The following is a 24,390-nucleotide window of genomic DNA, read 5'->3' as shown; positions in this document are numbered from 1 at the left end:
ACAGGCAACTATTCTGTTTTTAAAACATGTTTCTTTCTTTTCATATCCAGAGAAATTTTCTGCCTTTTCAATATTTCCTAGAATATTTCATTTTTCTGGGAGAGGGCTGGATGATACTTCCCACACAACCAAGAAGTTGATTCTTGGTTGCATTCCTACAGCACAATTCTTTAAAAAAAAACCACACAAACACACACTTTCCCATGTACTGCCTACCATCCTTGTCCCAATGTTTCTTTTATTCGTATCCATTTCATGTATCCAAAATCATCTTTATACATATATGTTGTCTTAATACATGCTTGAACGAATAATAAATAAATAAATAATCTCTTTACAGTATTTCTCAAATGTATAAGCCAAGTATACCAATGCAATAAAATATACTTTTGTGTTGGAGACAATTGTAATACAATTTTGTGAGTTATTTTTTGAAGCTTAAAACATACACCCCGAATCAGGAAATGGGCAATTTCTAAATATAATAAACAACTAAACGCACACAAAAAATGTCTGCTACAAGAAAAAACTGGGCTAACGATACGCTCAATGTGCAGAATTTTGGAGATATAAAATGTGTTTATACAGATCAAAATATGCACATGCATTGAGAGGCAAAAGTGATTGCCCAAAATGCACACATTAAGAAATAAATATATTTTTAAAGTATTAAAAAAACCAAGTACTTCTGGCCAATTCAATCTAAACTTAACTATAGTTTGTGTTTATTATGATTTATGAAGTCTGCCTTCACAAGCACACTAAATTCACAATTTTAAGCTATGTGGACTTCAACTCCCAATTCCCCGGCCCTGCATGAACTCGGGCAGGGCCGAAACTACAACTCCCGAAAGCCTCTGCCAAAGGAAGGCCGCCATCTTGGCCTCCAGGCGGCGTCGACGTTGGCCGGGAACGGAAGCGGACGAGCGCGGTGACGTCATCATCGCCGCCTTCCGGCTTCCTTTCTCTCGCGTCCCCTCTGCCGCTCCGCCCTCTTTTTTTTGCTTCTTGTTCTTCTTCTTGTTCTTCTTCCTATCTCCCGTCGTGCTTTGCGGCGGCAAGGCGACGCCAGGAGCCGTTAAGAGCCGCTCGCGCCCGGGGCCTCCCTCCCTTTCTTCCCCAACTCTCTCTCCCCCCTCCCGCCGTTACCAAGGAGACGCGAGTCCCTTCGCCGCCGCCGCCGCCGCCATGTCGGCCCAGGCCCAGATGCGAGCGCTGCTCGACCAGCTGATGGGCACGGCCCGGGACGGTGAGTTGTGGCGGGCGAGGCGGGGGCCTGCAGGAAGGAAGGAAGGAAAGCAAAGATGGAAGGCCGCGCCCTCCGGCTCCGCCGTGGACGCTTTCGAGGCGAGGCCCGGATGAGGCGCCCGCCGCCGCCGCCGCCTCCCTCCCCCCAACTCCTTTTGGTCGCGCTTCTCGTTCGCCCGACATCCCCCCCCCTCCCCGGTCGCCGTCGCCTTTGCTGGGCTTCCCTGCTTGGCCCGACGAAGTATTTCCTCCCCTTGACAGGGACAGGCAGCCATTGCTTCTCTATACAACCCCCTCCCATCTATCTATCATCTATCTATGTACCGTCTGTCTATATGTAACTATCTCTTATCTATGTATCTATATCTATATATCTATCATCTATCTCTAAATCTATATCATCTGTATCTAATCTATATCTATCCATCTATATATATCATTAATATCTATCTATATCTATATATTCGATATTATCTATCTATCTTCTGTCTAAATGTATTCACCTCTATGTATGTATATATATTATATCTCTAATCTATCTCTAAATCTATATCATCTACATCTAATCTATCTATCTCATTTATATCATCTATATCTCTAATCTATATCATCTATATCTAATCTAGCTATCTATATCTATCTCATATATAGCTATCTATATCCAACTATCTAAATCTATAGCATCTATATCTATCTAGCTATCTTATCTAATCTGTCTTTATCTTATCTATTCTATCTAGCCTACCTAGCTACCTTCATTATATAGATGAGATAGATAGAAATCCCCCCCCCCAAATAATACCCGTGCTGTTGATTTTGGGGTTTCCCTGAGGGTGAACCCCTGAAGGCATTCCAGGGCTGGGGAAGGCTGTGTGGACGATCAAGAGCTTCCCTTTTAAAAAAAAGTAGAAAAGACATTTATTTTTTATTTATTTTAATTAGGGAGGGGGATTTTGTGATTTCACAGGTTACCTGGCTGGAGCCCTTGGGTTGGTTCTGCCTGGGAGGTTGAGGGGAGGGGAAACACACCCCCCCTCAGCCTAAAATGCCAGCCTGGGGTTTGATCTGCCTTCGCAGCTATCTAAATCCAAGAAATAAATTTAAATAAATAAATAAATGAGAAAGGCTCTGGAAATAGGGAAAGCAGCCCAGTGTCACCTTATAGGAAAGATGGGTGGTATAAAAATGTAATCCCTCTGTCCAGCCACCCATTAAAGGCCCCCTGTTGCTGCAGGTAGGGGAATGTCACTTGAAAAGAGAAGGATCCCTTCTGCTTGAGTTGGTGGTATTAAGTATGCCAGCTTAGCAGAGCTTCCAAATCCACAGTGTCAGTGTAGTCCTCGACTTACGACCACAGTGGAGCATGTTTCCCTTGCTAAGCAAGGCAGTTGTTAAATAAGGGTCTGCCCTTTCGGCAACCTTTCTTGCTGTGCTTCTTAAGTGAAATCACTGCCGTTGTTAAGTTAGCCGCACGGTCGTGAAGTGAATCTGGCCTTCCCCATTGACTTTGCTTGTCAGGAGGTCGCAAACGGGGATCCCGTGACCCAGGGATATGGCAGCCATCATAAATTGAGCCAGTCACCAAGCATCGTGAGTTTTGATCACGTGACTGCGCGGGGATTCTGGAGCGGTAATAAAAGTGTGAAAAAATGGTTCTAAGTCGTAAGGGCCATTGTGGCTCCGAATAGCCAGTAAACGAATGGTCGTAAGTCGAGGACTGCCTGTAATTTAGAATGGTTGGAGGGGGAAGAAAGATCAGGGAGAGCTACTGTTTTCGGTGCTCTTCCAATGCGCTTTCCAACAGGTATTGTGGTAGCAACCAAATGCCCAGAAATGGACTTTAGCCTTTGGCAAAGTTCTTGTTTGGGTTTATGCAGCCCATCTTCAGCCAAAAGGAAACTAAACATGAGAGCAAAACAAAGGCAGGTTTTGAATGGCAAACCAGTCAGGCCGGTTTGTCAGTGTAGCAGCCTGGCCAGTGTAGGTGGCATTGGTCCTAGTAACATGGGTGGCAAAATGGGTTTCAGCTCGGCTCCTGGTGACAGGTGCTCAAGCAGGATAGACAGGTCCCCCTGGCACCTGCGTCATCCCATCTTCTTGCTACCTGAGTCCAGCTACCTGCTCAAGCAGGTGGTGGGGTTCTTGATGTAACATCTGATGCCTGGAAACATCTGCTCAGGGATATAAAACATGGGTACAGATGGTATGAAGGGGGACAATCGGGCTTTAGAAATGACACGGGATTTGGTGTACGCTGTATTTTTATAGGGCTTTCTGGAAAGGGTTGGCAGGGAATACATATTAACACTGATTTTTTATAACTTGGACCATTGAAACTGCCTATAAGACATAAGGCTTTATACACCCCAGATACGTCGGCTGGAACTCTACGCCATGAGTTAAAAGCCCGACTTCTGGTTTTACGTGGTGAGGCTTTTCTTTTGTAGACTCGCCTGTAGACCTAAGGCTTCGTGTGTAAAAAACAAAACAAAACACGAAGGTAGGCCTGTTCTGCATGGAAACAGGCTTTAGTATGTGCCCCAGAAATATATATATATAATGTATATATATTTCCCTTGAAAAGCTGTGCATTACTGACAAAGTTTGTATTTGCTTCCCTACTGGAAATCAGCCACTGAAAGTCTGGCACCTTTGCAAAAATCCTACAGATAACTTTTTGCACTTGGTTTCGTAAATGAATAAAGTGCTCGTTCTTTGTGTAATTTGAGTTGTTTTTTTTAATTGCTTCCCATATTTTTATTTCATACAAACTGAACAATTGTGGCCCCTCTATTTTATTTATAAAGGTTCAGTGTATCTTTGCCTGCCTACCTCAATCTGCAAGGGAGTTGCAGAAAAGCCTCATGTTCATCGAGCCGTGAGTCACAACCAATTTTTAAAGCTGTTATAACAAAAAAAAGTGTTTGCTGCTTTTTTTCACAAGTAACTTTAAAAGTATAGTTTAGAAAAGAAGGAAAGAGAGAGAGAGAAAAAAACATTTTCAGTAGACACAACCGGATGCTTGCAAATCCTGATCTATAATCATACACAGACTAGCTTTTTAAGAACAATTGTCACATACCATTACCACTTTGCCTTTACTTTTTATGTATCATTCCCCTGACTTCCTTACTGCAGGTTTGGGCAAGAAAACTTTTCCTTTAAAACTTTTCAACAGCGGGCATAAAATTCTGCAGCTGAGGTCTTGAAGAATGCAGATGGGTATTGTATGTGTTGGAGCTCGCAGTGTGTATCAACTTTTTTTTTTGCTTGTTTTAAATGGCTCCCAAATGAGGGTGGGAAAAGGGAGGCATAAGACAATTATCACTTTTTAGAGAAAAGTCCGGTAGCCTTTAGACATTCAATATGTATTAATACGTATGAATCATTGGTATTTTAAAAAAGACACATGATTCATAAATGGCGCCTAGTAAAATTTCTGGGTGTGATTCACGGCCTTCAGCTAGAATGGGTTTGGTTTTCCGAACTTTTGTTTTCTCTGTAGAAAAGATCTTCCGTGGTCTGGACCCAAGATTGTGTGTGTGTGTTTTTGTTTTTTAAATGTAAATATCGTGACTGTCGATGTAATTATGGTCAGCACCGTTTTTAGCGGTGCACGTGATATGAAATGCTGTGCCTAGTTTGATTCTCAGCTGTTGAAAAAAAAGTAAAAAAGAAAACCTATAACTTAACCCTTTATAATTTTCCGATCAGTTCTGGGGTTCGTGAATGAATTGTATCTGCATAATGAAGCAAAATGAAACGTACCGTAATTTACTCGGCTTCGTCAACGTGTAACAATATTTCATATTTATAACCAAAATGAATTTCAGGAGATGAAACCAGACAAAGGGTGAAGTTTACAGATGAACGGGTCTGCAAGAGCCATCTTCTAGACTGTTGCCCTCACGATATTTTAGCAGGGACGGTAAGTCCTCTTTCTCACCACACTCATTTTGCTCACTGTTTTATGTCAGCATTCCTCAGCCTGCTCCTTTCGCTATATCTGTTAGTTCGTTTGTCAAACAGGTACAAGAAACAAGTATAGGTATGAACATGAAGATGAACAAAGGAAGTAAATACAGATAAATGGGGACAGTAAGATAGGGACGGTAGGCACACTGGTGGGCTTATGCACGCCCCTTTACAGACCTCTTAAAAGAATGGGGTGAGGTCCATGGTAGACAGTTTGAGGTTGAAGCTGTGAGGGTTTGAGGATGTAACGATGAAGGTATAGCATTCCAGGGACTGACCACTCTGTTGCTGAAGTATATATTTTGCAATCGAGTTTGGAGCAGTTTACCTTGAGTTTGTATCGATTATTTGCCTGGTATATTGTGGTTGAAACTGAAGAAATTATTGACAGGCAAGACGTTGTAGCAGACTATGCTTAGATTGGACCGTAGATGGCGTAGTTCCAGATTGTCCAAGCCCAAACTTTCAAGCCTGATGGCATAGGGAATTCTATTGTGAGTAGAGGAATGGAGGACTCTTCCTGTGAAATACCTCTGAACCCACTCAATCATGTTAATGTCTGATATACAGTGTGGGTTAGGCGAACTAGCTGTATTCAAGAATTGGTCTGGCAAAGGTTTTGTATGCCCTAGTTAGCAATACCATGTGATCAGAGAAGCAGCGTCACAAAATTAGGTTAACAACTCTTAATGCCTTTTTGGCAATGCTGCTCTGGCCACTTAGATCATTAGAAATGAGTACTCCAGGTCCTTGACAGAGTATTCAGTTGCCACTCCCGAGATTTCCCAGTTGTTGTGGTTAGTGGCCGTGATGGATAGAGGCACAGGTAGTCCTCGACTTAGGACCACAATTGAGCCCGCTTGTTTCTAAGCGAGACAGTTGAGTTTTGCCCCATTTTATGACTTCTCTTGCCACAGGTAAGTGAATATGTTTCCCCATTGACTTTACTCGTCAGAAGGGTCGGCAAAAAAAATAAAATCACATAACCCGGGATACTGCAGATGTCATAAAATAAGAAGAACCAATTGCCAAGTGTCCAAATTTTGATCGCATGACCATGCAGATGCTACAACAGTCGTAAGTGTAAAAATGGTCATTTCACTTTCCCCCCAAGTGTTCTAACCTTGAACAGTCTCTAAAACAAACTGTTGTAAGTTGAGACTACCTGTATAGGACTCAAAGTCAATAATTCTGGAGGGCACAAAGTTGGAAGAAGCGATTGGTTTCACACTTGGAATATGCTCTCCACAACTGTGTCCCTAAATCAAAAGAGAAATTGCTGTCCCGTTGCAAGCTCTGATATCTGAGAAATACGAACTTTTAAACATGCTCAACTTTATTTAACTTTCATACTTTAAAGTACTAAATTTAAAATATGTATTTATTACAATGGCGATCGAATGTGGTATGACAATATTAAAACATTTCTAAAAGGCAATAAAAATATAATAGGCCATCACAATTTGAGAAAATGTAAAAAAATAATAATTTGTTGCTGCTGTTGATAGAGAAAGAAGTGTCCTTTTAAGAGGCAGGAGCTCAAATCATATCAAGTGAACTGCAACCCAGAAGAGAGAACCAGCCCTTTGTAAACGATGCTGTTTGTTTGGGTTACATGAAGCTTCGGAGTCATTTTCAAAAGTGTTTGTGTATATATATATATATATATGTATGTATGTATGTATGTATGTATGTATGTATGTGTTTGTGTGTGTGTATATATATATAATATGATATATGTATGTATATATATGTATGTATGTATGTATATGTTGTTGTTTTTTTAATTTGTGCTGATAAATAAATAAAGGGAGACTAGTATAGATCTATTTCAAGCTATTTAGCTTCATCAGCTAGCCATACCCTTACTGGGATTTGAACCTGGGCTATATTACATACTAGGCAGAGATCTTAGCCATTAGGCCACAGGCTCTTATCCGTTATCAGCGAAGCCAGGGTGAAAGGTATCTATTAAATTTTTACAACCCTGGTAGCCCCCAATTATGGGAGGAAGCTAACTGCTTCCATCATCTGTCAAGGCTGTCACAAGAGTCCATCACGACAGAAACCCAATATTTTTTATGGGGATATAGGATATATATATTAGATAATATATATATATATTATATATATATAATAAATATTATAGGATATATAATGGATATGGATAATATATATCCAGTACTCTAATTAGATGATCAAAAATGAGAAGTATACATCCCAAAGGAACTCTATAAAATTATTGAGCTCTATGATCCTGTATTTTGGTTGAAATTACAGTCCCCTAGTTTGTGTAGAAAAACTTTCTGAAGTATTAAGATTCCCAATATGTTTATGGTTCTTTTGTAGTGGATACCCTTTCTGTACGATACTCTTTGGAAGATGAAACAAATTGAGCAGCTGATTGATTCCTTTGCTAATCACAAGTGGTTGTATCTTTTGCATGTGGTGATACGATGGATTTCAGATGATATTGTCTCCTATCCTTTTTTTCTTCTTCTTCAATAGCGTATGGACCTTGGAGAGTGCACAAAGATTCACGATTTGGCCCTGAGAGCAGATTACGAGATTGCAAGCAAAGAGAGGACCTGTTCTTTGAGCTGGATGTAAGTGCTCTCCATTTTGATAATAATAAAACAGATACAAGGACGGGCAGCCGTTGATATCTCTGTTATGTAGCATTATTGCCAGTAGGCATAAGTGCTTTGTGTTGCCTGTGCAAAACACTTAGCAGGTTCATAGCTAGCAGATCTGTGGCTGCTAGATTGTTACTTAATGTTACACACTTTATTGTAATGAGAGAATAAAAAAAGTAGTCCTTTACAACTAAACACAGAGTGGGATGCAGCCCATTAATGGCCCATGTGATACGTTGTAACTGGGAGGTGGTGGTATTTTATTATGTTATTTATTATTCCCTTTTATTTGTTTCACTGTTTTTTCATCTTTCTATTGTTGCTGTGTTCAGTCAGTCCTTAACCGATATTATAAAGTTGTGATAAGGATGCTGCAACATTGTTAGGTTAAAAGTTTTATAAAAATTTCCTGTTCTTCAGAAGAAAATCTCGTTTTCCATCTCTTGAATTACCTTTTTTTTTGAAGTGACAACAAGAAGTAAAGAGAAATAAGGCTCTGCGTTGAAGAGAATCAATTTCACATGGGCCTTTCATGCTGCCTTCATCCCTTGATATTTTTTATCACTGAAATAAGGACATGTCAAGAATGGCTTTCTAACATTAGCACTGACTGTTTCTATACAATCAGGCAATGGACCACTTGGAATCTTTCATTGCTGAGTGTGATAGAAGAACAGAGCTGGCTAAAAAACGACTTGCCGAAACCCAAGAGGAGATCAGCGCTGAAGTGGCTGCAAAGGTATTTCTGGGTGCCGTTGTGCTCTTGGTGAAATGGCCAGACTCTTAAAATTCACCGTCTCTTAACTGACTGTTGCATAAGGTGTTGTCTTCTGGTGATTGTCTGTACCAGGGGTCGGCAACCTTAAACACTCAAAGAGCCACAAAGATCCTAACCGAAGCCCCCCGATCAATTCTGAGCCGACTGAAGTCCGGTTCCCCCACCACAGGTCTCCTTTTCCTCTGCCAATCAGAAGTCTGGTACCCACCCCTATCCCCACCATAGAATCTCCTAGCACAGCATCCTTTTCCCTCTACCTGTCCTAACCAAAAGCTCTATCATTGTGGAGCCAACTGGCGACAGGCAGGCTCAGAGGGATGAAAGAGCCACATGCAGCTCCAGAGCCGCAGGTTGCTGATCCCTGATCTATACAATTGATTGGGCAAACCATTTGGGTGGTCTTAGGGTGGTTGCTTCAGTGGCAATCTAGGCTTAACATCTGTGTGAAAACATCTGAGATAACTAAGAGCACAGATGATGTAAGCATGAAGTCCTCCTTCAAGCCCTTTTGAAATCCCTTTAAGAAAGATAGAATCTAGATTTAAAGGTCAACTGAAGAACATAGCTGCCTGTTCAGTGTTTTCATTGGGAGTAACATTAGTTATTCAGAGATTGTGTGGAGATTGCTTATCTGTTCTATTCATGCTTCATGTGCTAATAAATAAACCAAGCATATAATGTATTTTTTACATTCTATATAATGGCTTCACTTACTAGTTAACCTTTGTCTCATGGCTTTCTCCCAGTGCTAAAATTCATTACAAAACCAAAGATGTCATGGTTGAATCAGGAGATTAAAAATGAACATGGTTTCTCTTCAACCTGTTTTCGTGCCAGGACTTCAAAAAATAAAACTCCTTCCACGTGGGATGTCTGATGCTGCCCAGACTCCTTTCAAAGTTGCAGTCGGATCAAGCTCCTTAATGTGACAAAATGGAAAATTGTTAATAACCCCAATAGGGTGTGATGTTAAGAATCACATTTAAGATAAATTAATTGGATTTTTGTTCAACTTAAAACTAAAAATTGGTTTGATTTGATTTCTTTGACTTACCTATTATTTCAATATGGATCCTCTGGCATGGCATTCCAGGTTTGGGAATGGCACTGAGTCCTAAAAAGGGGATATATCTCACCTTGGATAAGTTTAAAAAAAAAAACACTTGCTTGAGTTATTGTCCCAAAGGTGCTTTTCCAGGAGGCAACTGGACTTTCTGGTTTTTTCTTTTGAAGACGTTTCGCTTCTCATCCAAGAAGCTTCTTTAGCTCTGACTGGATAGTGGGGAATGGAAGAATTTATATTCCTTGCAGACAGCTGGTCATTTGCATCCTTTTAGAGGGACGTTGAGGCCACTTGGAGGTTTATTTGTGTCCTCAGGTCACCTTAGTAGTGCTCCTGGTTCCTGTAATGTGGAATTTTTCCTCTAGAAATTCATTCCTTGATGAGTTATTGCTTTTTTATTGTTTTATATTGTTGGGCCTGGAATCACTTGAGAGTGAGTCCATAAATTTTCTTCAATCAAATAAATGACCCCAAACCCTGTCCTGTTCTTTAGGCAGAGAAAGTGCACGAACTCAACGAAGACATTGGGAAGCTCCTGGCTAAAGCTGAGCAGTTAGGAGCTGAAGGGAATGTGGATGAGTCCCAGAAGATCCTGATGGAAGTGGACAAAGTCCGCGCAAAGAAGAAAGAAGCGGAGGTTTGTTCTTTCTGGACTGAACGTGCAGGTTTACTGCTTGGATTTACGGCTTTGTTTAGCCCAAGAAAACCTAGGATATAACTAGCCAAGCGAACGGGTTTTTGTCAGGCTTTGCCTCTCCAATATTCCCAAGAAAGCAGGACTCTTGAAACTGAAGTTGTTCCAAAAGGAATTTTTATTGAAAGGCTTGTGATAGCAAGAGATCTAGGCAGGAACTAAAGCTTCCCACTTAAAACCAGCAATTTAAAGCAGTGCTAACCAAACCCCTCCCACAGTACAGCAATACAGGAAATAGAAACTTCGTATAGAGACTCTCCACCTCCTTCCCTCCCCCAGAATGCTGGCATCCCAGTAAAATATCTGGGACCTGACAGGTTTATTATCTCTGTCGAAAAACGAGAGAATTGTTAATGTTTATCTTCCTTGTGACAACGCGGCAGCTCATGGCTGAGACGCTGCGCTTGTCGATCAGAAAGGTTGCAGTTTGAATCCCTAGGCCATGTACGGAGCGAGCTCCCGTACTTGTCCCAGCTTCTGCCAACCTAGCAGTTTGAAAGCACATAAAAATACAAGTAAAATAGGAACCACCTTGGTGGGAAGGTAACAGCGTTCCATGTGCCTTTGGTGTTGAGTCATGCCAGCCACATGACCACAGAGACGTTTTCAGACAGCGCTGGCTCTTTAGCTTTGAAACAGAGATGAGCACTGCCCCCTAAGTCGGGATGACTAGCAGGCGTGTGCGAGGGGAACCTTTAACTTCTTTGTGACTAATGCCTTCCTAGATTTAGATTAGCATCACTAGTATTATTTGCGACGTGTTTGCCATTAGGCAAGGTAATGATGAGTCATCGGGGAAGGAAGACAGAAAGGTGAGCGATGGGAGTTTTCATTTTGACCTCTTTCTGATCTCCGATAGGAGGAATACCGCAATTCTATGCCTGCCTCCAGTTTCCAGCAACAGAAACTGCGTGTTTGTGAGGTCTGCTCCTCCGCATACCTCGGTCTCCATGACAACGACCGTCCGCCTTGCCGATCATTTTGGGGGCAAATTGCATTTGGGCTTCATTCAGATCCGTGAGAAATTGGACCAGTTGCGGGTAAGGGCCGTGTTACTCAGGAGTAAAGTACTCTTCTATGAAAAGTGTCTTAATATCACTCTGGACAGTTTTCGTGTTTAAACATTGGGTGGACACAATATTGGTCTAGGTAAATCAATGCTTGAGCTTTCTTTTGCTCTTTAAAACTTACTGTCTTAAAATAGAATTATTTTTGGCCAAGTGTGATTGGCCACACGGAATTTGTCTTTGGTGCAGATGATCTCAGTGTACATAAGAGACAAGAACATTCGTCAAGAATCGTAAGGTACAACACTTAACGATAGTCAGAGGGTACAAATAAGCAATCAGGAAGCAATCGGTATCAACATAAATCTAAAGTAGTGTTTTTCAACCACTGTGCCACATAGTGTAAGGTGTGCCGTGGGAAAAACACTTATATATGTCAATATAGGCACAGAGTTAAAAATTTTTAACATTTTCTAATGGTGGTGTGCCTCGTGATTTTTTTCATGAAAAAAGTGTGCCTTTGCACAAAAAAGGTTAAAAAACACTGATCTAAAGGATACAAGCCACAAAGCTACAGTCATGCAGTCCTAAGTGGGAGGAGATGGTGATAGGAACGATGATAAGATTAATAGTAATGCAGACTTAGTAATAGTTTGACAGTGTTGAGGGAATTAGGTTTTAGCAGAGTGATGGCATTTGGGGAAAAACTGTCCTTGTGTCTAGTTCTGGTGTGCAGTGCCCTATAGTGTCGTTTTGAGGGTAGGAGTTGAAACAATTTATGTCCAGGATGTGAAGGGTCTGTAAATATTTACAGCCCTCTTTTGACTCTTGCAGTGTACAGATTCCAATGGAGGGCAGTTTGGTAGTTTTTTTCTGCAGTTCTGATTATTCTCTGAAGTCTGTGTCTGGTTTGGTTGCAGAACCAAACCAGGCAATTATAGAGGTGCAGATGACACTCAATAATTTCTTTAAAACTTACAATGGCTGACTAGCCATGCCAGACAATCCTACAGAGTAGGGAGAATTTTACATACACAAGATTAAGTTCACGGGTGTGTACCTTGATTTTTCTCTGCCAAGTAAAATTCTTAATACTGTAACGGACAGATCGATAGCTCTTTCTCGATTCTGTGGGTGGTGATGCATGGCCGTTCTTCGTTGATGGAGTGATTTGTCTGGTTAATTCCGATAATGAACGAGACTCTGACATGCTAACTAGTTATACGACCCTCCATTTTTTTAAAATACTGTAACGTATGTGTGAATTGACCTCATTGATACGAGATGCTCTATGTAGTTCCATGGTTGTCATCAAGTAAAGGTGAGTCAGAGCTGTTTATTGGAATTAGCGAATTTGTCCCTCCTGTTTAATTATTGTTGCCTTTTTCCATGGGATAAATCTGTAGGTTGAAATCAGAATCTTTATCATTATCAACAGGGAAGTCTTATCTATTATTATTCTAAATAAACACTTCCGGTTCGTCTCATTTTGAGGGGATGCTTTTAAGGTACTGTATATTATACCAACCCTTTGTCAGGCAATAAACTTGTAAAATCAGTGTGTGGTTGATGCATCTGTCACTGTTTTGCCTCCAGTTTTGGACTCTACAAGCTGAGAGTGAGACGCATTATGTTCTTTGGTAAAGAAATTAAAGATTAATCAAGGTTACATTAATGTTGGTATCAAAATGCTAGTCTCTAGCAGAGGATTCTGAGGTTTTTGGGTGCCTCAAAAACTGAGGAGTTTTTCATGGGTCATTTTCTTCATGCTTGAGTATTTGATATTTTGGCAAATTATTCTCACATGGGTGCTTTTTTCTCCCATTACTTCCTGCCTTGATATTAATACGTTGCCGTTTTCAAATTAATCTCGGCAACTCTCCTAATTTGCTTATTGGTTGTTAGGTAAAGGTGTTAGTCTGAAGGTTTGATGAGAACATTATCTTACTTATTGAGATTTATGGACTCAATATATTAGAAATACATCAGGTATATAATGTCGCAATGTACTGAGATAATGATGTGTATTCAGGGAGCAATCTTAAATAGTTTTTACATACTAATTTTTGGTGCTATTTTTAAGTAGCTGAATTACTTTTCTAACCCTTCCTTTTGCTACTGCTTTTAAGTTTAATGTGTCACTTATTATTTGGGGGACAGAGGATGATGTCACCAATTGTCTTTGAATGACTCCTCCTTGCTATCTGTGGGAAACATTTGACGACGTTTCTTGTCTCGTTCTAGAAAACCGTAGCTGAAAAACAGGAGAAGAGGAATCAAGACCGGTTGAGAAGGAGAGAAGAAAGAGACCGAGAAGAACGTGTGGGACAACGGTGAGGAACTCACAGGAGAAGCATGCAGCTTCCTGACACAGTGAAATAATACAATAAAATCAGAGTTGGAAGGGACCTTGGAGGTCTTCTAGTCCAACCCCCTGCCTAAGCAGGAAACCTATACCGTTTCAGACAAATGGCTATCCAACATCTTCTTAAAAACTTCCAGTGTTGGAGCATTCACAACTTCTGGAGGCAACTTCTGTTCCACTGATTAATTGTTCTCACTGTCAGGAAGTTTCACCTTAGTTCTAGGTTGCTTCTCTCCTTGATTAGTTTCCACCCATTGCTTCTTGTCCTGCCCTTGGGTGCTTTGGAGAATAGCTTAACTCCCTCTTCTTTGTGGCAGTCCCTGAAATATTGGAACACTGCTATCATGTCTCCCCTAGTCCTTCTTTTCATTAAACTAGACATACCCAGTTCCTGCAACCGTTCTTCATATGAACCCTTCTTCATAAGAAAGAGGTCTTCTGCTGTGCTAAGAACTCAAAGAAGCAACACAGTAGAAAATGGAGCTATGTTTGGTCCCCAGGCAGTGCAGATCTATGTTGGAACCTTTGGCCCTATGAAATCATTAGAATTTGGAAGTAGAAGGAAGAACATAAAAGTTCAAGCAGATGTCAAAGTAACATCTTCTTGACAGAAAATGTTGATAGAAGTAATAGGGCTGCTTAATAGAAGATGAAAAGTATTGATTAAACATGTCTTTCTCTGCTATTTAGAATTTACTTTATCATGATAATTCACTATTATCATAGAGCCTCGGTGGTGCAGTGGTTAGAGTGCAGTACTGCAGGCTACTTCTGCTGACTGCCGGCTGCCTGCAGTTTGGCAGCTCGAAATCTCACCAGGCTCAAGGTTGACTGAGCCTTCCATCCTTCCGAGGTGGGTAAAATGAAGATCCAGATTGTTGGGGGTCAGAGGCTGATTCTGAAACCACCTAGAGAGGGCTGTAAAGCACTATGAAGCAGTATTTAAGTCTAATCCTATACTATTGCTATCCTTTGCCAAATTCATTCTCAACCTTTTCAGTGTTACCTTCTGGGGTCTTAAGAGTGTTTGATGCTTTTTAGAGTAAAGAATCCTGCTTGCATACTCCTCCAGCCCCTTTTTTTAAAATCAGTGTTGCTCCTTTTTTTCTAGATCTGGATCAAGAAATCGAGATCGCAGAAGGTAAGAGAGCTTGTATGTGTATGAGTGAGGGTTACGTATGTTCGTGTGTGTGTGTGTGTGTATATGTGTGTGTGTGTACGTATACACACACACACACACACACACACACACACACACACACATTAAGGTGATGGTCCTTCATTCCATTTGTACCAAACAACTTTTCTCATAAGGAATAATGTAGGGAGTCACAAGGCAGTAAAACCATCAAGATCTCACTTTTGTGTTGAGTACCAAACAACGAGTACCAGGACAAAATGTGTTGAATACCATACTCAATGCATTTCAAAGCCGTTGAGTACCAAGGCACCACTGTACTTGGTGCTTTGGTACACAATGTACAACATTGACTAGTTCCTTGTGTGATAAAATACAGGCAAGCACTTGTTAGAGAAAACTCAGGCATCCGCACGAGTTCGCCCAACCTGTAGCGGAAATTGGTGGGTGGCCCTGCCTATCCGCCCTGGGTCTTTGGCATCCCATTCAGGCCCTTTTTTAGACAAAAGCCAATGCGTGGAAGGCTGCGTGGAGGTGGTGTGCACGCTCACATTTGCAAACTGGTAGGGAAGGTAACTGAATACCACCCCTGGGCATAAATAATATGGCACTGTATATGAAAAGAAACTGAGGTCCTCCGGTCACTCTTAATGGAAAACTGATGTGGGTGGATTTACATCTCCCCCCCTCCCCCAATCTTCCCGCGCAGATCGCGATCCCGAGAGCGGAGACGACGACGTTCCCGCTCCCTTTCCCGCGAGAAGCGAAAATCCCGTTCTAAGTCTCGGGAACGGGAGAGGCACCGGCGCCACCGCAGCCGTTCCGGAAGTCACAGTCGGGGTCACCGACGTGGATCCAGAGACCGGAGCTCCAAGCATAAGTATGGCCAGCATTACTTACTGCCGCTTTTTTCTGGGAAGGCTTGTTTCGCTTGGAGTTTAGCTAGAGGAAACACTTTAAAGCTGAAAGGAAACCAGGATACGTTTAGAAATAATAGTGACTTTCCAAGGCCCCCCATGGAATAGGTTGAAAGAAGCAGGAAAGGATGGGCTCTTGTTTCTTCCTTCGTGAATAAGAAAGAATAGAATATTGTAATGAAGGATAGGATAGGATAGGATATGGAATGAATAGAACAGAACAGAACGAGATTCCATCCACTTCAAAGACTGCAAACTCCAGCAGCCATTTTGAACTCTTTGTAAGTCCTGTAAGTCCTGTTTTCCCCAGTGTAAGGGAAGACTTTCCTGCTTCTTCCAAGCACTTTTGCTTCTGCTAATGGCATGCTGCTCACTTAGGGAATAATTGACATATTGCAATGGGAAGATAATTGCAATATGCATTTCTAAAAATGTTCAGAGAGGCATGTACATGGATGCACAAAAGTAGCCCAAATTGGCAGTCTCTTGCACAGAAAGACGCTACTAATTTGATAATCCAAAGTTTAATCCAAATTAGGAACAAAAAGATTCTTATATTTTGAGAGGGACAGGGTGCCTCAGTAGCTAAGACGGTGAGCTTGTCGATTAGAAAGGTTGGGGTTTTGGAATCCCTAGTGCTGCGTAATGGAGTGAGCTCCCATTACTTGTCCCAGCTTCTGCCAACCTAGCAGTTCGAAAGCACGTAAAAAATGCAAGTAGAAAAATAGGGACCACTTTGGTGGGAAGGTAACAGCACTCAGTGCACCTTCGGCAGTTAGTCATGCTGGCCACATGACCACATGAGATGTCTTTGGAAAGTAGAAAAATAGGAACCTTTACCTATTGTTTTTAGAGATAATGTTGGAAAGGATCTAGTTTGTAGTTTGCTCCTAATAATTCCGTTTAATACTTACCATTCTATCCCTTAACAGAAGGAAAAGTTTAAGAGAAGTAATTTATTTCCCAGCATACAAGTTAACCCCACTCCTTTGAAAATCTTGTTGACCTAATGATAAGTGGATTTATAACCTCACCCATTAGAAGCGTGAGTGAAAATATAGGGTATTTATATCCCTTTTCTTTGCACAGGAAAGGAGGATTGAAAACTAGGGATATTATAAAATGTGTGGAAACGGTTAACTCGTGGTTGAGATACTAAATTCATTTTTTAAATCTGTCTTAAACATGAACAATAAAAAAGAAGTTTGGACAATTAGGAAATGAGGAAGACCCTGTAATTACTATTACTCTAAAGAGCAGGTAAGGGAAGACTTCAGAAAACATGAATGTACTATAGCTCATAAAGAAGAATTGCATGGAGAATATTTTCTGAAAAAAATGGGAAATGCCAGAAACCTGGAGAGAAATAACAGATTGCAAATACTCTCTGTTTCTTCTAAATAATCATCTGCTCCAATTTCTTAAAATTCAGCATCTTCGAAAGAAACAGTATCTGGCAGATGCAAAAGTACATGTATATAAATCATTATATTTATGGATGTGGAACTGTTCATGTCCTTTTTTTGCTTTTGCAATAGAGATGTAAGTCGATTTTGCATTCCAGAATCCGAAAGCTTTAGTCAAGGACTGGAGTTGTTTGTCGGGAGGAGAACTTTGTTTTAATTTTATGGGACAAAGTTATGCCCAAGTCTTAAAGACTGCTTTTCAGGTAAAGCTTTGAGAGCAGAATACCTTTGTTTTCAGCTTAGGTCCTCAGTTTCAATGTAATGAGACACTGGAATAATTCAAAACGTGTGAGAATTCTGTATCCTGTAAGGTCATCTTCCCCTTTAGATACCTTCATATCATCATCTTTTAAGGACCCCATCATCCCTTGCATCGGGTGGAGTCTGGGCAACTGAATGGCTGAGTGCTTACTGGCCAGATGCCCTTCCTGTCACCAATGCAGAGTTGTATTCAGCAGTTATATTCTCATTGTGCCCAGAGAGAGAAAGAATCTGCCTCTACCTAGGATCAACTCACAGCCTCCTGATTGTGAGGGGAGAGCTCCACCTCTAGGCCCCCTTTTAGATACTTCATATGCTAGCTAGAAATGATGGGATTTATCCTAATTCATTTGGAGACCCATCCTGCTGGAGAAGTCATCGATGATCTTTGAATTAAGACTATCCCGCAGTCACAAAGGAACAATTTCCATTTGAAGTAATCCTCCATTTAACAACCCAGCACTCAAAAGAGGGACTCCTCGGAGTGTCAACATCCCCCCCCCCCCAAATCCTGTGATCCAAATTGGTGCCCTTGGCAAGCAGGATGTGTTTCCAAAGGTGGCAGCAGCATCCCAGGATCATGTGATATCCTGTGACCGTATCAGGCACTTTCCGACAAGCAAAGCCAATGGGGGAAGTTGGATTTGCTTAACACCCCCGCATTCACTTAGCAACTGCAGTGATTTGTTAAAAAACTTGGTAGAACTGTGGTTGTAATATTGGGTATGGCTCACTTAATGGCCACCTTACTTAGCAGTGGAAAACCTGGCTCCAGTGGTTGTCGTAAGTTGAAGACTACCTGTAACTTCATACTTTGTGTCCTCCCACCTTTTAGAGGGATGCGGTGGCTCAGTGGCTAAGATGCTGATTTTGTTGATCAGAAAGGCAGTTCAGTGGTTCGAATCCCTAGCGCCGCATAACGGAGTGAGCTCCCATTACTTGTCCCAGCTTCTGCCAACCTAGCAGTTCGAAAGCACGTAAAAAATGCAAGTAGAAAAATAGGGGCCATCTTTGGTGGGAAGGTAACAGCGTGTCTGTGCCTTCGGCGTTTAGTCATGCCGGCCACATGGCCACGGAGACGTCTTCGGACAGCGCTGGCTTTTCGGCTTTGAAACGGAGATGAGCACCGCCCCGTAGAGTCGGGAGCTACTAGCACATATGCAAGGGGAACCCTTACCCATCTTTTAGCAGTGGACAGGTGGCACATTCCAATCCCAAGGGGTAAGCCAGGATTGAGAGAAAAGGGAGATTGCTGACTTGGGTGAGGTTCATGGAATCAGTCCAGGTCAGGGGTGTCCGACTCAGGCCCGGGGGCGGATCCAGCCTCTGGGGTGCTTAGATCTGGCCCAGGGGGGTCATCCTGTAAACAGCGAAGGACTGGCCTGCGGAGCTCCGTTTTCACTGGGTGTAGGAGGCCGTCACGGCCGAAAATGAAGCTCATGAGCCCGTTTTCGCTGGCAGAGCGCTTGGGCCACCACAGGAGCCCCCAACACAAGTAACGTCAAGCTGGCCACACCCACCCTAGCCATGCCCACCCCCCGCCCCAAGGTCAAACACAACCCTGATGCGGTCCTCAATGAAATCGAGTTTGACACCCCTGATCCAGGTTTTATCATCTGCTTCTCCTATCGATTGAAACTGTAGCAATCAGGCCGGCATTGAAGTCAGCCAGCGCTAGCCGTTAGCCAGTTCACATCGGCTGAAGAAGGAATCTTAACCACCTTCGGAATTATTTTTCTTCCTGTTGTTCCCTCCTCCCCCCTTCCTCTATTTGAACACTAACATCATTGTGCTTTTCTCTGGGTGGCAGTATGGATTGGACTCAGAAGGAGAGGGCAAGTGGCTTTATTATCGTAAGGGGAGAGAGAGAGAGTTGGGTCATTCATAAAATGGCTTACCTAACCATTCCTTGACCGAGCCAACCTTGGAGAGCTCCTTTGGTAAGCTGGGTTTTAGGGTCAAGAGGGGGAAGCTGCTTATCTATTATAGCACTGGTTCAGTGGTAAAATCCAATTTCTTTTACTACCAATTCTGTAGGCATGGCTTGGCGGGCGTGGCAGGGGAAGGATACTGTAAAATCCCCATTTCCTCCCAATCACCTGGGACTCGGGAGGCAGAGTATAGATGGGGGTAGGCCAGCCAGAGATGGTATTTGCCGGTTCTCCGAACTACTCAAAATTTCCGCTACCAGTTCTCCAGAACTGGTCAGAACCTGCTGAATTTCTATGGAGAACAGGAACCTTCAACAGGAGATTGAAGGAGAACAGTGTCTCACTATGGAGATTCTCAGTCATCCAGGGGTCTCCAACCTGGTAACTTTAAGACTTGTTGACTTCCACTCCAAGAATTCTGGGAGTTGAAATCCACAAGTCTTGAAAGTTGCCAAGGTTGGAGACCCCTGATGCAGGTCCTAGTTGCCACAAAGGTGTCTCTCTCTTTTTTTTGGTCTTCAAAAGGCAACTGGACTGTGTTTTTGAGGAATAGGACAATATTTTGCTTTTCATCCAGAAAGCTTCAGTTGAACTGATGAAGCTTCTTGGATGAAAAGCAAAAAGCCTTCCTCAAAAACAGTCCAGTTGCCTTTTGAAACACACCCCCCCCCCCAAAAAAAGGGCACCTTTGAGACAGTGTCTGGTACAGATTGAACGAAACGGAATCTAAAATGTGGTAGCAAAGAACAAATTATAGTATGGTCGGGACCAGAGAAGTTGAAGAATGGGTCATAATCTTTAGAACTTCATAACATTCCTCTGTTTGATGTGATGCAGAGAAAGGGGGAGGGAATCTCCTTGGTGCTAAATCGCCATTAAATCTTAGGATATGAATGAATTAAAACAAGATTGAATTGTGTTTAGTTCTTCAGCAAGGCTGGCTGGTAATCCCAACAGTCTTGGGAACAACATTAATTGCCAAATCTCACTTTGGAAAGGATTATGATGCTCCCTTCTGTTCAGATTCTTTTTTTTTTTCATGCTTCTCCTTATCGCCACTTTTTTAAATTTCCTGGACAGTGACTGGTTCCTTGATAAAAGCAAAATAAGATTTATGTCTTAACTTTTCAGTGAACGTTTTAAGGAATTTGCTTTTGACTTCCTGAAATAAAGAAATTGCTTTTGACTCCATCCGTGGCTACAAAGTTGGAGGGTTAATTTATAGCCCAATAAATCCCTGTCCCGGAGAATGTCATCATTTAAGAATTGGCGTCCTCTTAAATCTTGATTTTGAGGCATCCTTGTTGATGCACAAAAGCCGACCAAATGTAGAGAGCCTGAATTATTTGGGAGCGTTCTTCTATGATTCACCTATTCTTTTGCGATGCTTGGCCATTCCTTTGGGGATGATGTGCTACAAAACCAGCCTTTGGATTCCTACATCCTTTTGAGACCAATTTACATAGCTTGTGTGCTCACTATGGATTCATCACCCCTTCCCACCTGTCCATAAAAATGTGATTTTCCCCCCTCCCTCCCCCTCAACTAGCCAGATCCAGAAAGGAGAATGGACAGAGAAATCTACAGCCCCTTCTCTTGGCCACCTTTGGTATATATTTAGATTGAACTGCATTGCCTTTGTAGCGGATCCTTTTATGACGTTGCTCGCTTTGTACTTCAGATCCTCCAGGGATCGGTCTTCCAGAGAGAAATCGCGGGACCGGGAGAAGAAAGAAGAGCGCGTCTGAACGGCGGCACGAGAGCACCAATGGCAAATCTCACTCCAAGAGGTCGGAGGAGAGGGAAGCCGGAGATCTGAATTTCCCTTCTTGTACTGTAAATAGTCTTGGAGAAGCATTCTACACAGCCCAAAATCTCTCATTTATATTAACGGAAGACAGCACATCCTTTTTGTAGTTCTGAATTTCTATCGTTTCCGCAGCTAGCAATGACAGTTCCCTGCCATTGACCGAAGCTTTGTTTTTATTAAGCCTATAAACAAACCCAGCAGCCAGGAGGGGGTCCATCCAGATTAATACTTTAAGCAGAACGCAGCTGCTGCTGGGAAGCGATCCTATCAGAAGGATTGCGGTCTGCTTTTAAAGGGGGGGGGGAATGTACCTGCTCACTTTAAAGCATCACTTGCATTTCTGTTGCAAAGTTTTAAGTTTATACCCAAATTGAAAGACCCTCAGAAATGGTGGTGCCTTTGGCCTCTCTTCCAAAACCCCTTCATTTGGGGGACCTCCACTCCTGTATTTCAAACATCCCACCTCTCTGTAAATAAGTCAGCGGTTTAATGGGCATGCACCCTTTGTCATTTGAGGGGCAATTGCTCCCAGCTGGATAAGGCTTTCGTTTTGGGGTTATTCTATCTCTAGTCTGGTGAAGTTTAACATGGCATTCTAATTTAATTGAACCTTTAACTGGATGATTTGACCCCTGCTCTGTTCTTTGGTGTAGTTTTCTCAGCTTGCCTACGTTTCAGCCTGTTCACTTACTGAATTTGATTCGCGTGTCCTAATTTGTCACTTAACAAGGAGAGCCTCATCCATGGCCCTGTCAAGAGGTGCCCTCGCTGGGCAGGGGATTCCCCCCCTCCCCCCAGAAATGTATTCAGTTGGTGAACAAATTGTGTAGTGCTACAACTTAGGAGCTGCGCTTTCCATGATAAATTTAAGCGTTGGTTGGAATAAATCGGTGGGATAATGGACCATAATCTATCGCTCTGCTTTGCTTGAGAGTTACAAACACTTGAATTTTGACAAATGACCACTGCAAGCAGAGAAAAGTTAATAAGCAGTCGCCCCCTGGTCAACTGGGGAAAACGTGTGTTCCATTTCTGTACCTCCTCCCCTTCGCCCCTTTTTTTGGCTTCCCCCCCAAAATTGCAGAGATGAAATGGGATTCTCCTAACCCTAATGCACAATTTAGAGTTTTATTTGCTGTCGCTGCCGCTTTTTCCTGATAGAGCCACCCAGGCGTGGATCTTCTTCGTGCATAGCGTATCGATCGGATACAAGAAGCAGCAAGCAGAGGTAGATCGACTGTGCGGAGAGGACCTCCACCTCTGATGAAAGGCTCCCAGAGCCACAGAGAGATGCCACTGGGATTTTAATCTTTTTTTTTTCCCAATGCCATTGGGATTTTTTAAAATCTTAAATGCACCCCCCCCCTCCCCGGAAAGGTTGATGGGTCCAGGAAAAAAACCGGCAAGACAAATCACGTTAAATGTACAAAGCATTAGGAATCCTCCACCCCCCCACCTCAGGATTTTTATCTTCGGTATTTGAGCAGTTTGATCTGTAACAGCACTTTCCCCTTCCCTGCCCCCTAAGTCCTTCCCCTCCCCGTGTCTTTTGAGGAGTTTTGGTCTTAGTGACAAAGATGTAATTCAAGTGCTGATGTCCTGCCAGTCTGATTCACATTAAAAGCTTACCTTTGTGGCTTGGCGTGGTCAGTGATCTATTTGAGGGTTACATCGACGTTCAAAACGTCTTGGGAAAAACAAAAGCCCTAATGGCATCAGCACAGAGTAAGAGTAATGCGCCAAAGCACATACGATGAGTGTCTCTAGCCCATAAGATGCTCTCTTTGTATTTATACATTCCTGAATTGTGACTGTTAAGTAAGCTCCCAATTGAGAGCGTACGTTCAGAGAAGTGTTGTGAGAGTTCGGTTGGAGAACACACAAACCAGCATACAGAGACACTGCAGTTTAAATAGGCTTTTACTTTTGTGGAAATAGAGGTATCAGAGTCCATCAAACAGTCCAAGTCATACACGGATAAGACAGTCAGTCATCAATGTCTTTCAGTTAAGGGATAATCCAAATAACATAGTCCATAATCATACAAACAGTCCGGTACTAGTTTGCTAGCAGTTGCAAAACTTACAATAGCTCACAGCACTTTCTAACAGCCAGCTTCCAAAACACTCAAATCAGATCAGCCCAGCATTTAACATTACAGACAGCTAACAGTCATTCTGGCTCCCTCTTATGGCCGATTGAGGAAAACAGCAACCAATCACATTTTAAAGTATGATTTAAAGAAACAAGTGTAGCATTGTTACATGATTTTATATTGCCACCCCCGTTAGATTATATTCCTAGCAATGACCACTTGGTAGAAGGCTGGCTCAGTATTTTTGTTGTGTTATAACAAAGACCAGCTGTTAAAATGGGCTGTTGGTCTGCCGTACCACATAGAACGGGGGTCAGCAACTGGTGGCTCTGGAGCCGCATGTGGCTCTTTCATTCCTCTGCTGTGGCTCCCTGTCACTGGTTGGCTCCACAATTGATAGAGCTTTTGGTTAGGACAGGTAGAGGAAAAAGGATGCTGCACTAGGAGGAGACTCTGGTGGGGGAACCAGACCTCCAGTCAGCAGAGGAAAAAGGATGCCACACTAGGAGGAGACTGTGTGGGAAACCAGACTTCCGGTTGCCTCCAGAATTGAATAGGGAGCTTCCAGTTAGGACATTTGTAGCTCTTTGAGTGTTTAAGGTTGCTGACCCCTGACGTAGAACATCTGTATTAGAGCTCTCTGTCCTTGGCAACTTGAAGATCTATGGACTTCAACTTCCAGAACTCGCCAGCCAGCCAGCATAGCTTGCTGGGGAATTCTGGGAGTTGAAGTCCACAGGTTTTAAAAGTCGCCAAGGTCAGATCCATATAAAAAGAGTTTTGAGAGTTGGAAGTAGATTGGAAGGAGAAAGCTACCACTTCAACTGAAAAACATAAAAATTCCACTTATCTTGGTTCCTGCCGAAACACACACCTAACACAAGCTTTATGTGCTTTTCTTTTGTTCAGAGGATGAATTAATCATTCCACTTCCATTAGATTGGCAAGCATCCTGGCATGTTAAATTTCAATTAAATTCTCTTTGAAAAGGAATCCTTTCCTTTGT

General features: G+C 42.3%; 1 protein-coding gene across 1 annotated transcript; it reads left to right on the top strand.

The window, feature by feature from the left end:
- The first annotated feature begins 949 nt into the window (after positions 1-949).
- Positions 950-22,928, top strand: LUC7L (LUC7 like). Its single transcript, XM_032231429.1, is given in 13 exon segments — positions 950-1,249; positions 5,082-5,176; positions 7,732-7,804; positions 7,807-7,829; positions 8,488-8,598; positions 10,194-10,337; positions 11,254-11,358; positions 11,360-11,434; positions 13,646-13,734; positions 14,878-14,907; positions 15,614-15,784; positions 21,161-21,211; positions 21,213-22,928. Coding segments are annotated over 13 exon segments (1,212 nt in total). The 5' UTR covers positions 950-1,188; the 3' UTR covers positions 21,397-22,928.
- The last annotated feature ends 1,462 nt before the right edge of the window (positions 22,929-24,390 follow it).

The sequence above is a fragment of the Thamnophis elegans genome, chromosome 14, assembly GCF_009769535.1.
Source record: "Thamnophis elegans isolate rThaEle1 chromosome 14, rThaEle1.pri, whole genome shotgun sequence".
In the NCBI taxonomy this organism is placed as follows: domain Eukaryota; kingdom Metazoa; phylum Chordata; class Lepidosauria; order Squamata; family Colubridae; genus Thamnophis; species Thamnophis elegans.
The sequence above is the reverse complement of the archived record's forward strand: the minus strand, read 5'-3'. Positions and strand labels throughout refer to the sequence as shown.